Here is a 12903-nt window from a genome sequence, read left to right as displayed (position 1 = left end):
CCATAAGATTCCCCCCCCCCGCCATCAGTTTTAAATTAAGGCCTCAGCAATGTAGCCCATGAGATAAGGCCAGTCTTTTATATTCACAAGTTGTAAGTTCTCTTTTGATAGCTGACTCCAAAACATCTGGGTTGTCATTTTCCCTCTGTTTACGTTGTGTCACTGGTGTAGGTCAGGAGATTGGCTGTCGGAGTCATTTAGCTGAGGTAACTCCATAGGTGTTACCTTCCTAGGCAGGTTTATTTCTTAGCGTCTTGCAGCTTTACTTTTTCCTTTTTTTTTTTTTTTTCAAATAAAAATGAAACAAAACAAAAAACAATCCCCAAAACAAGAAGGGGTGCTTTTCAGGTTAAAGCAATCTGTTGCTGCTGTTCAGTCATCAATCTTCACAGGAAGAGAATCTGAGGTCCCAGGAGCAAGGGATTGAGAAGAAATCCATATAGAGGCTTCCTCACCTCTTGTTACTTTCTCCCATTGGTTAAGATTGTCCCTGGAGATGCAAAAAATTGAAGGTAAGACACTGTTCATAAATTGACTGGGATTTATTTCTTCCTCACAATAATGTCTGCTGTACTATACTTTGAGATTTATATTTAAGTAAGTATATTTATATTAGTACTTATATGTCATCAAGCTTTTATCATCTACACATTATTTCAGCCTTCAGCTTCAGTTATCCCATTTTGTAATTGTGTATGACTCATATTCATGTCAACTCTATCCTAGCCTACAGTACCCCTTCCTTCCCCAAGGCAAGCCCTGAAGCTAGAGGCTACCACCTGCTTCCACAACAAACTTACAGCCCTCATGGCTGCAGGAAAGCCCAGCTGTGTCCCAAGAGAGACATGACTGCAGAGACTCTGAAACAGCACTCTGGAGCACAGGAGCAGATTAAGCTTTCTGAAACTCCGGCAAAAGGGCTGCCTGACAATATATAAAATGTTGCATGCCAGGATCACAGTATCAATTTTCAGCTACTTTTGTGTAAGTAATCAAAAAAAAAAAAGTCTACTACATTTAAAGGGTACCCCTTCCTTGTGACATAAATGTCTTCATAAATGTCTTTTAGTACCTCACAGCCTGGCGAAACCCTAAGTTCAAAATTCTGTTCATAAGCCATAAAATTATGAGAAATCAAGTTGGTAATGTTCTAATGATCTGAAGGGGATACAAACCCATAGCCTTACTTGCTGTACAGCAGTACCACTCTAGTGATTGGGAAGTCTGTGTTGATGATAGGCCTTGCAACCAATGGCCAAATCTCAGCATTCTGACTTCAAACACAAAGAGAAAGAGAGCAAACCCAAATGTTTCATCTTCATACTGTCAGATCCCTAGTTACCAGAGCAACAGTTCTTAGATGCCTTTGGTAAACAAACAGGATGGCAACAGTACTAAAAGGTCTCCCATGGTATACAATGATATTACATTACATGGCAGAGCTTTTCTGATTCTTATGTCACAGCCTTGTCAACATTTGCTAAACCAGCAAATATTGATCTGAAAGCACAGCATACAGGTAAGAAGAAAAAATGTTGCATTTCCGAGGGTGGTGGAAGGTAGGATCTGATGAAGTCTACCAAAGAAGGCTGGTGCCCTCTAGGGTAACACCTACACCATTTTCTGCAGGAAAATGCTCTGCCACTGCTTCAGGCCAGCTGGAAGTTATGAAGCCAGCATTAACAAGGCATTGAGCCTCAGCTAATACAATCAGGCACTAAGAAGCAGAAAAGGTGAAGCATCACTATTTCTGTCTCCTTCCTGGACCTGGGAAAACAACAAGAATTGCAGCCAAAATATTTTTAAATCATAAAAATTTCATTAAGAATTGAGAGACCCAAAAGCACAAGGAAAATAGTTTTAAATTATTTGTCTCTGAAATAAAGGGAAAAAAATCACTTCATCTTCCAAATAAATACACTACCATATATTTATACTTTGGTAGACCTACTGAGTACATGGGCTAATACATGTAACACAGGTGGGCTAATAGTTTTGATCTACACAGGATGACAAAGCATTTAAAAATGTGGAATAAATTACCAGACCAAAAAAACTTCTAGACTGTTGGTTGCTACCTTAATTTATGGAAAACCAGTGCTGGATTTTTTTTTTTTTTTTTGTAAGGTACAGATAATATGATTCATTTGCCTCTGAGCTCCCTGGCTCTTAACGTCTGGAATAAATGCCCAGAGGTTCTAAAAATAAAAGCCTTGATGCTGACATGCTGCCTTGGCTGCTTTTGCTGCTATTATTTGCAGCTGGTGTCCGAGTTTCAAAGAACTCAAGGACACAGCAGCTTAAATATTGTGTTCAAGAATGAGCCCTGCTGGTGAAGAGGTGATATCAAAATTGGTTCAGTCAGCAACTAAGGAAACACCAAACAAAAATGAGGCTGTATGCCTCTGATCACACCACATAACAGTTACCCATCAAAAATAAAGGAAAAACAAAAGTGTAGTGCAAAATCAGCCATTTGAAACACTCTGGAATATTCTAGACCCTGCAATAACATAAATTTTTTCTAACCGGGCACCTGAAGTTATATCTGTATTCTGATTTCCTGTTCTCCATCTCCAAGTCTTAACCCTCAAACTTCTTCTTCATTGTCTTCAAAGAAAAAGCAGAGGATTATTTCAAGGCTAAAATAAAACTACCAAACTGCTTCTCAGAAGACTACTTCAGGATGTGGATTTTCAAGAAGCTCCTTAGTCCTGCAGAGGCTTTATCTAATTAGCTACCTTTCAGTTCTGCTTTAGCACAATCTAAATTAAAGAATACACAACAGCAAGACAGGGAACTGTCTGTCCAGGGCTCTAACCAGTGTGGATAGTGCCAGTGTAGCATTCAGTGCCAGTGTAGCATCCAGAAGTATCATTATAACAATTTGAATTACAAACAACAAGCATAATTTCTGGAATAGAAAAAAAATCATATAATCTCTGCCAGGAGTCTGATTGCTTTTACTTCAGACATCACACCTTTTACAGAGAAACCAACTCTGGAAAAGATGTTTATGCTTGGTCTTCAGAATTAGTGAGAAACTTTATCTAGAGCACATGATTATGTGGGTGTTTGATATACACAGTTCAACTTTAAATATCTTCATCTGAGTTCTAAAAGATGAGCCACCAAGTGAAACAGACCACTTTTGCAAATAAGCCTCATTGGGATATCCACATGGCCAGAAATCAAGATGTGTCTTCCCAGATGGTTGCTCCTGTAAAAGATACTCTGCCATTTTAAGCCCTCCACCCAGCCTCTCTAAAGACCAGTTTACATTAAGTGTTTTAAAAACTTGATTTTGATCAAGTTTTACTGTGAGGGTGGTGAGGCACTGGAACAACTTGCCCAGAGAAGCTGTGGATGCCATATCCCTGGAAGTGTTCAAGGCCAGGTTGGATGAAGCTCTGGGCCCTGCTCTAGCAGATGATGTCCATTCCCACAGAGGGGAGACTGAACAAGATTATCTCTTCCAAGGGATCTTCCAACCCAAATAATTTTGAGATTCTATAATTTTCTTGGATAAAACAAATACAATATTTAGCTTCTCTCTAATAAGATCTCAAAACATTCCTTCAGCTCTTTACATTCTCTCATTTGTTCATGTCTTTACCTACCCTCCTTAAAGCACAGACACCAAACAAAATTCCAGCTGTAGCCCCATTAATGTAAGAACTACAAAGGTATAGTCTCTAATTCTCCTGAATAGTCCTTCCATATCCATCTAAGGGTTGCACAGCCATACTCAGCAGGGGCAGCTGACTATTAATGCTGGCTCCTAGATACTCACTTTTTTCATAAGGTAGTCCTCTGTACCACTGAAAGAGACCTACATATTCTTCTCACAGCTATATGAAAGCATGTTTGTGTGTGAATGAAATTGTTTTGCTACTACATTAATTTCAAGGCATTTTTCTGTTACTTCACAGAAAAAAAAATTAGTCCACAGGATCCACAAGAGGAGGTCATACAGGACAAAGAAAAAGTTCAATGTTTGATAGAATTTAGGGATCACAACAAAACAAAAAAATATGAGAGAGTACTACTAAGAGCATAGAAAAACAGACCTTTAACCACTGGCATTTTATGAAACAACTGGGGTTTTCTAGAAAATATAGGTTAACCTGAAACCAGAACATTTTCATGAAGCATTCACTGGTTTCAGAAAAATTTTTGTCAGGAAGGAGTGCTAAGGCCCAGGATATAATTACTGGACAGAACTACCTACAAAGCAACCCACCATCATTCAAGTGGAGAAGCAGCCAACACGTAAAGGACTCTTGCCTCTTTTCCAGAACAACCCAAGCTCCAAACCCACTGTGTTATAGGAGAAAGTTACATCTGCTTCTCCCATTCCCCAGTGTTACTACTCCTATGCTCTCAACTACTGAATATTTTCTGGATATTTCTTTTTCTGATTTTTAAGACAAATTATCTCATATGAAGTAAAATCATGTGCTAAACACGCATTTTTTAAGTAAAGAGAATACTGGCCAATTTTTCTTATGGGAACCACACTGAAGGAAAAACAGAGGGAAACTGAGCCAGCGTAGACAGGGATGCACAAACACTGAACTGTTTCTCTCTAAATGCTTTTGGCATCTAACACGTTTTAATCACCTGTGTCTGTAGATCTACAGTGGATAGTTCCTGACAGTAGTTACCACCTCTGGGTTTCTGAATAGATTAATGTGAGATGTGTATCTCTGTTAATATTCATGCAAATTCTAAAAATAAAAATCTATATTTTCAGACAAACTTGCAAAGCACTTTTGCTTTTTCCTTGACCAAGGTATCAGCTGTGCACATTTACTCACCTGCATGCTCGGAGTAGTGGCCCAGTTGGAGGAAAAATCTGTGCAAGGGTGGTGTAACATGGGATGGCTACAGCATTGTAGAACCCAATCTATGAAAAACAAGAATGAAAAAAAATAGTTTAATTGTTGCCAGACTACAATACTGGAAGCTAACAGCTCAAAGCTCTTTACTTAATTACTACTTGTATTTGTTATTCACACTTCTACATCTTCTTTTAACATCCAAATGCTTTAAAATAAGCAGCAACAGTGAAATCTTTGGTAATTACAAGTTGCTTACATGCCTTTCTTTTATGACTGATATGGCTGCTTCAGGTAAGGTTTTCTACAGGACCTTTTATTATTCAATTGATTCATTTCTTTTGTTCAGAATATGTCTACCTGTTTGGTGTCAGTAGCAGCGGGAAGTAGGTGGAGATGTTAAAGACATTTCTGCAAACATGATTCACGTGATGATTTTATTTTTTTAAAAAGGAAGGTTGTGCATCATTCACAAAATATGGTCAGATTATGTATTGTTCTGATGTCCTCCAGGGTATGCACTGCATAGTTCAATGTACTTAAAATGCTGGGGGCTCTGCACATTTGTGAATGGTGTGCAGTGTGATCAATGATCGGTTTGCAGTTGCTTCTCATGTATGCAGTTCAATAATACATTTTTACCATTATCATATTTAGGAAAAACCAAATGAGCCCATTTTTAATGATATCTGACTCATAGAGGCTTAGGGGCCTGTGATGGCTACGATGTCACAGCTGAATTGTCATGACATGATGAAATTTTTAGAAAATGCTACTTTTATATTATCAAGGATGACAGATTGCATTCAGATTCATTATAACATCCCTCACTTATCCCAGACTCTTATGATAGTTACAATAGTGTACTGTGATCCCTTCCTTTGGGCAGAAATTTTAAATATCTTTTAGCGAAATACTATGTATTGTAGCACGGCCAAAGCATTTGATACTATCTCTTTTTTTAATAATCCAAACTTTGATCCTTATTCAGAAATTGAAGAGCAACTCTTGTTTTCATCAACATAAAGATTCATCCCATACTGCTACGTAACCAAGTCTTCTGTGTACTTTAAATAAAAATAAGATACATTTTCTGACCGTTCATCTGGGTTAACCAGATGAAGTACCTACAGGGATGAAGTACTTACAGTGCAACCAACAAAAGAAACTGCAGTTGGTTAGAAGGCAAGGCTACATACAGATGGGATGTCTGCTCATCCACACTATTTCATATACTGCCTCATTTTCTTCCCATTTGTTTTGGATTTTTTCTTTTCTTCTTGTTTGCTAGTTTTTAAGGGGAACTATTTTATTTCAGTGGAAAAAGATTACTCTGTAATTGTTAAAAACTAAAACAGGACATTAGATACAGTCACCCTGTAGACCTTCTAGCTCAATGAAAATCACAGAATCAAAGAATATGATGAGTTGGAAGGGTCAAGGTCAAGGACCATCAAGTCCAACTCTGCATAGGCCCATCCCCAAGAGTCACACCATAAGCATTGTCCAAATACTGCTTGAACTCTGTCAGGTTGGTGCTGACCACTTTCCTGGGAAGCCTGTTCCAGCGCCCAACCACCCTCTGGGTATAGAACCTTTTCCTAATATCCAGCCTAAACCTCCCTGACACAAATTCAGGCCACTCCCTTGTGCACTGTCACTGGTCACTGCAGAGAAAAATCAGTGCTGGACTGTCCTCTCCCCCTTCCCCTAATGAGAAAGTTGTAACTGCAGTGAGGTCTCCCCTCAGTCTCCTCTTCTCCAGACTGAACAGACCAAGTGACCTCAGCTGTCTCTCATGAGGTTTCCCCTCAAGGCCCTTCACCATCTTTCTTACCCTCCTTTGGACACTAGCTAAGGGCTGAAACAACCACTTACTAAGATAAAAAGCATTTTTGATGCTTGTAAAAATTCAAGGTGATTGTGGTCTTAGCTAGAGCTACAAGGACAACAGAGATAACAGCAAAGGACACACTGTCATTTAACCAAAATTTGAAAACAAGTTTTCCACTGCTACGTTAAAAAATAACATCGAATTCAGCAGTTTGAATAACCCAATTTCAAAAGTAATACTCACTAATATATGAAATGTTTTTTTTCATACATGTTTTATGTATAAACAAGTACCATTTTACTGAGAGAGCTCATACCTGACCCTGAGGGACTTCATCTTTCTTATCTCTGTCCATCATAGGAATAGGTTGAATACCTGTTTTCTTCATTTCATCGCCCTGGAGAAAAGGAGAGAGATATTAAGTAAACAAAAACAAGACTATTGAGACCTGAATTAATTTCCATCTTCTATTCTATGTCAATCTAAAAATCCAGAATTTAAAATAATGTGTGGTACCACTCTGAGGCAATCTCAGAAAAATGCACAAGGAGAGGCTCATTTTGTACATTGACCTAAGTGATAATGTAAACAACAGATGCTGTAAGTCAATGTACACACATTTTCCTTATTTCCAAGTGTGCCTCCATAGTGAAAAGCAACTGAAAGACCAAACCCAAAGAAATCATTCTATTCTGCACTATCTGTTTAGTTAGTCTCATCTTTCAAAATAGCTGTTTAAAGCACCATAATGCAATGACCAGTAGAACATAAATCACCCATCAAAGGAAAAGCTGAGTAAACCAGATGAATTTACAGTACCCTCTTTGTCAAAATTTTTTTCTTTTCAATATATATCAATATATCAACATCTACCTTTATTAATTAATCCTTGGATTACAAAAAATTAACATGTGGACAGGCGCAATTATGTCCATAATTCCACCTTTACTATTTTGGAGTATGGAAAATCAGGTTTATCCTTCATTCTCCACTGAACTCACATGATTTGCATTCAAAAGCAAATTTATAAACAAAAAAGTTGAGTATGTAATCAGTGAGATGTGTCAACATTATACCTCCATTCTACCACTCATAAGAACACTCACTTTCCAGTGCAGGCATTTCAGAAAGTGAGTGCTGAACTAGATCTTTGAGTTTACACAGTCAGCATTTTTTAAATATTTTGTTGTACTCTGAGCTGTTTACAATTAAGAGAACAAGAACATGTGAATACAAAATACACCCAACAAGAAGCACACATCTGGAATTTCATGATGAACATGCAACAGGCAAGGTAACAATCTCCACACTAAATGCATGCTACATCAACTCCACGGGCCTGATTTCTATTTTATGCCTATGTAAAACAGAAATAAGCCCACTGAATACTGCAAGGTTCCACAGGGCACATAACAGAAAAGAAAAACACATGCAATAGTAGTCCTGAAAATACAACCATATTTCCTAAAGTTGCATAACTCTGCTCTATGCAATTTATTCCTTATCTCCAGTGCAGTCACTTCCACTTAAAAATTAAACAATTAGGATATTTATACCTCAGCATACAACATGTGAGAGACTGCATATTTATTTGTGAACATGATTACATTACTACAGCTTAATTCCTTGTTTCAATTCTCAGTACACATTAATTGTAGAGTAACTTTCTATGTATTAAAAACCCAGCTCTCTCTGAGACACTGTTGCTGAGCTGGCTCACAAAGAAGACTCAAAAAAAAATTATGCTTTTCATATTTATTTTAGCATTTTCTGTACTGACATTATAGCTTTATAAATATGTTTCAAGGCAGCTGACCTGGAATCTGGTTTTATATTTTGCATTTCTACAAAAAACTACAGTTAGTGACTTCTTCTTTGTTCTGTTGCTTGGTCACTTTATGTTAGGACATACTTTCTACATTATCCTGAAAAGAGAGAAAAAACACTGCCTGAAAATTAGATAGCTAACTCAGCTCTTTAAATAACTTCAGAGTAAGCAACGAACACATACATGCACCAGTGAACTCTCTTTAAAACAAGCACACTAAGATGTTGATTGAAAAATACTTATAGTTGGGTTTTTCCTTCCTGGGTGCTTCTGTTTATAAGGAGAGTGAACAAATGAATCACACATACCTCAGCCCAGAACTCTGCATATATATCATTGGCCGTCAGTCTGGTAACAGGCCACAGCTTTGTTACAGAGCACAGATCACAAGCTGTCATCATCAGGCCAATCACTCTATCTCTAAAATAGAATAAAACAACATTAAATTATAAGTTTTGTAAAGAATTAATGATTGCTCTGCAAAGCTTTCATTTGCCCTTCCTCAGCTGAATCAGCAGCAATGTATACACACTATGAATTTTCTCCCACCTATTGTTTCTTCCTCATTTGTTTGATTCTTTGATAAGGAATGGCACAGACTGTGTACTGTATACCTTGTTGTACTCCCTACATTGTTTGCAACCAGAGTTCATTAACCATTCTCTACAAATCACATACATAGGACAAGGGCATAAGATGCCTGCCTGTTAAAACACTCACATGCCCCTCTATAATTCTCTGAATACACAGTACAAGTCTATAAATAGAAAGATGGTATATCTTATTGCTGCATTTCTTTGTTCTTTAAAGAGAGGGGAAAGACTACTTCTGAGTCTGTCTCAAGATGCTGTCATTGCTTTGTTGGAATGAATTCAAACTCTGAAAGAACAAGAACACAAGGCATAACTCTGTCCTATATGGTGACAAACCTGTTCACAGAGTAACTGAACAACATCAGGAACTGAACAACATCATTATCAGAATAAGATGCACACACACACACACAAAAAATCCTATTTAATCAATTTTTAGCACAAATCTGTGTTTTGTGAATCTAAGTTTTAGAAAGAAAACTGGCAATTTAATTTAAATTCACTTGTTTTCACCAAATGGAGAAATTGAGATGGCACTTAAGGACACCTGCATCTTTGTTAATAATGCCTATTCCATGTGAAAAAGCACAGAGCTTGCTAACCTGCATGCCAGTGTGGTGGCAGTCATTAAAACTGTACCAACAGACAAATATACCACATGAAATACACAAACAAACAGTATAATCAACCAATAAATGCAAAGTGCACTTCCCCTAAGATAAAGAAGTCATCAGCCATGTAAGGGTAAATGCAAATATAAAGCAATGGCAATTACTGTTATATATGTGTAATTTTACACACTGCAGGTCTTAGAAATCACATGTGTAAGAAAATTACCATTCAGAGGTAATTCTTTTTTTCAAAAAAGATGATTTCTCTTTCTAGACTAATACCATGGGGATCTACTTCTGTTTTACTGCTTTACCTGTGTGTTTGGTTCTTAAGGTTTAATGCTCCTGCATGATGCAGCTCTTCAAGTTGTTTTCTGTTTCCAAAATAAAGGGCAAGGTCTGTGGCAATGATGGCTTTCCGGATGATCTCAAGTACTTGCTCATATTCGCTGGAGCTCAGATTGGAGAAGACATTGTGCCCTTCCAGCTATGAAAAAGTAAAAAACCAATAAAAAGCACAAGCTCTAATTCAGAGACGATTTCAGTCTTTACTTCACCAGACAGGTTACGACTGTTTTACAAGCCCAATGACAAGCTTTGTTGCAAATTCAAATGTTAATGGCCTGAAATTCCCATTTTTATTCTTCCTTTGTAAACACTATCATGAAAAAAACTATGACTAAGCCACCAATTTGTTTTGGGGACTGCTCCATCTGAAGCCTCAAGGTATTACTAGAGAAAAATTACTGAAATCTTTTTCTTTGATTTAAAATCACTATGGACACAACACTTCCAGAGAGCGTTAACTTGGAAACTTGTGATTCAGTTCTGATACAGAGTCTGCACAGTCAAGTTGGTAAACTGAGTACCTGATTCACTTAAGCATAGTTTTGATACTCTGTAATATACAGTATAGATAAAGAAACACTGAAGTTAAAAATGCTAAATAATTTTGTTTTCCTAATGTTCCAAATGAAATGTGCCTGAAATTGCTGCATTTACTGACATAATTTTCTATATATAAAAAAAGTTAATTATTTTAATGTATGTGAACATTTAGGGGGGAAAAGCTGCTTTGTTCAATCTTAAGTTGAATGACTCATAAACCAAAGATAGCAGTTTCCGCTATGGAGGCTCTGGTAACCCACCACTGCCATCACTTTTCAATTTCCACAAGGTATTACTGCACATTCAACTGACAATATGCATGCACTGTGATCACTCAAGAAGCTATATCACATTTTGAAAAAATCAAGACTATCTGCTGTCTCTAAGATTTGGAAAACAACTTGTCAAAAGTCTTTCTGCTGTTGAGAGGAAGCAGACAAAAAGAAAAGAATGAGCTAGCCATGTCAAGGTGTGCACATTCAGAAAAAGAAAATATCATTAAAATATAACAAATGCAGAGGTGTTTTGACATTTAATTGGCATTTGGGCTGAAGCTCAAAAAGTTTCCCTGACTTTCAGCAAGCATTTACATAATTTGCTCAAAATAAATCCTCTGCAGTACAAATAGGCTTGGTTTCTCTCACCATCCAGAACATAAACTTCATTTTCCAGGACTTTCACTTAGACAAGTAGATTTATTGTGAATAATGAATAGAAAATACAACCCATCTATGTCTCAAGGCTCCTTTGACAGATTTCTAAGTCACAGAACATTATGTTTAAAAAAAAAATCAGAACATTTTAATCCATCATCAGCACTTTGGAAGCAAAAAATTACTATTGCTAGTTCCCACAACTGAGGGTTTTGGGGACCTTTTACTCCCCAGCCTTGCTGTCTAATTCCTGTGACCATGGTATTTGTTCTAATATTTAAATTATTCTAGATTCTACTCTTGGGCTTTAGAAGCTGCACTCTCAGAAAGACCACTATGACAGCTTCTGTTCAGACTACCTGAAAAGAACTGATTCTGTAAAGTGCTGACAGTTATGAGTTTGTGTCACTTAGGCTTTTGAGTAGTATATACAAAGTACAACGCTGAAGATTTTGTTCTTTGCCTGCTAAGCTAAAGTTAGTGAATTGAATCCTGTGTCCTAAGTATGGTGTACACTTGAACTGCGGGTGGATGAGCAAAGCAGCTCTGAAGTCTCAAGCAGTTAAAAGTACCGCAGGTTACTAATGTAAAATTAAAACTTAGATAAACCCTAAAAAGCTTAGTGGTTTGGTTTGAATTTTTTTTCCATCAGTCCATTAATTCAAGAAGACTTTTGGATTCAAACAAAATCCAGCAAGTCCAAAAGGCTGCTCTAGTCTGCTTTTGCTGCTATTTACCACTCATGGGTGCTTCAGCAGCTGATGTCTTGAATCCACTCTACAGCTCTGGCCACTTATCCCCCTTTCCTCACTCACACTGACAGCAAATGCAGGAGGTGCCAGGGAAGCAAAAGGGTTCCCTGCCTTCATGGCAAATGGGATTTTCATCGATTACAACATTTCTGCCAGAAAAAATGCAAAATGGTTGGGACAGTGAAGTGTTAATGACTGAGGAACATGCTCACTGTGCACAAATTCACACGAAGAATGAACACTAAACATCTAATGCCATACCACCACTGAAGGATTCAATTACACCCTCCTACATGAAGGAGCATTCAGAGATAAAGCTTCCATTCTGTGATTAAATGCATATGATACCTAAAACCATAATCACAAGATGTGATTCTGAATACAAGACAGAATATGTATTTTTCCTAAAAGGTGATTACATATTTAAGAAAATAAATATCTTCCCCTGAAAAACCAGAAAGAAAGATTAACAATGAATCAGTGGCACAGTAGCAAGGTTAGGCTGTAATTTGAGTGTGCACGGAAAATTAAAACTACTGAGCACAGTTATGGACTGGCAGTGGTTTCACAGATAAGAGTTCTCACTCTTCTAATTGAGAATTATAAAAAATTCACTCATGAGAAAATATGTGTGTGTCAGTAGCACACCTGTATTTTCTCAAAAAGTGTCTGCATGTTTTCTTGCAGTTTTTTCTTCATTAAACATAAAGACACACGACCTCATACTCTCTTCCACAGACTATTACCTTACTCAGGTTTTTTTCATTTCAAATTGCCGAGTAACAAATAAGCACAGAATAACATAATGAAATAGGTTTACAATTTTCATGCATGAAAAATTACCATATCCCCTCTCATGCCACACATTCAGTGTTCACAGAATTTATTACAGCGGGTTTTCAA

The 12903-nt window shown here is 37.3% G+C and overlaps 1 protein-coding gene across 6 annotated transcripts in view; it reads right to left on the bottom strand.

Moving 5' to 3' along the window:
* Positions 1–261: 261 nt before the first annotated feature.
* The window catches only part of PDE10A (phosphodiesterase 10A), a 340723-nt gene continuing 328081 nt past the window's right edge, over positions 262–12903 (bottom strand). For all 6 annotated transcript variants that reach the window (XM_068185214.1, XM_068185216.1, XM_068185213.1 and 3 more), the window contains 5 exons: positions 10022–10194; positions 8812–8923; positions 6992–7072; positions 4821–4909; positions 262–490 (listed from right to left, as the gene is read on the bottom strand). In XM_068185214.1, coding sequence (XP_068041315.1) covers positions 373–490; positions 4821–4909; positions 6992–7072; positions 8812–8923; positions 10022–10194 — 573 coding nt within the window. In that variant the 3' untranslated portion in view covers positions 262–372. The remainder of the gene's footprint in view (positions 491–4820; positions 4910–6991; positions 7073–8811; positions 8924–10021; positions 10195–12903) is intronic.

Source organism: Anomalospiza imberbis, chromosome 3, assembly GCF_031753505.1.
Source record: "Anomalospiza imberbis isolate Cuckoo-Finch-1a 21T00152 chromosome 3, ASM3175350v1, whole genome shotgun sequence".
In the NCBI taxonomy this organism is placed as follows: Eukaryota; Metazoa; Chordata; class Aves; order Passeriformes; family Viduidae; genus Anomalospiza; species Anomalospiza imberbis.
Note: the sequence above shows the minus strand (reverse complement) of the source record. Positions and strands in the feature narration are given on the sequence as shown.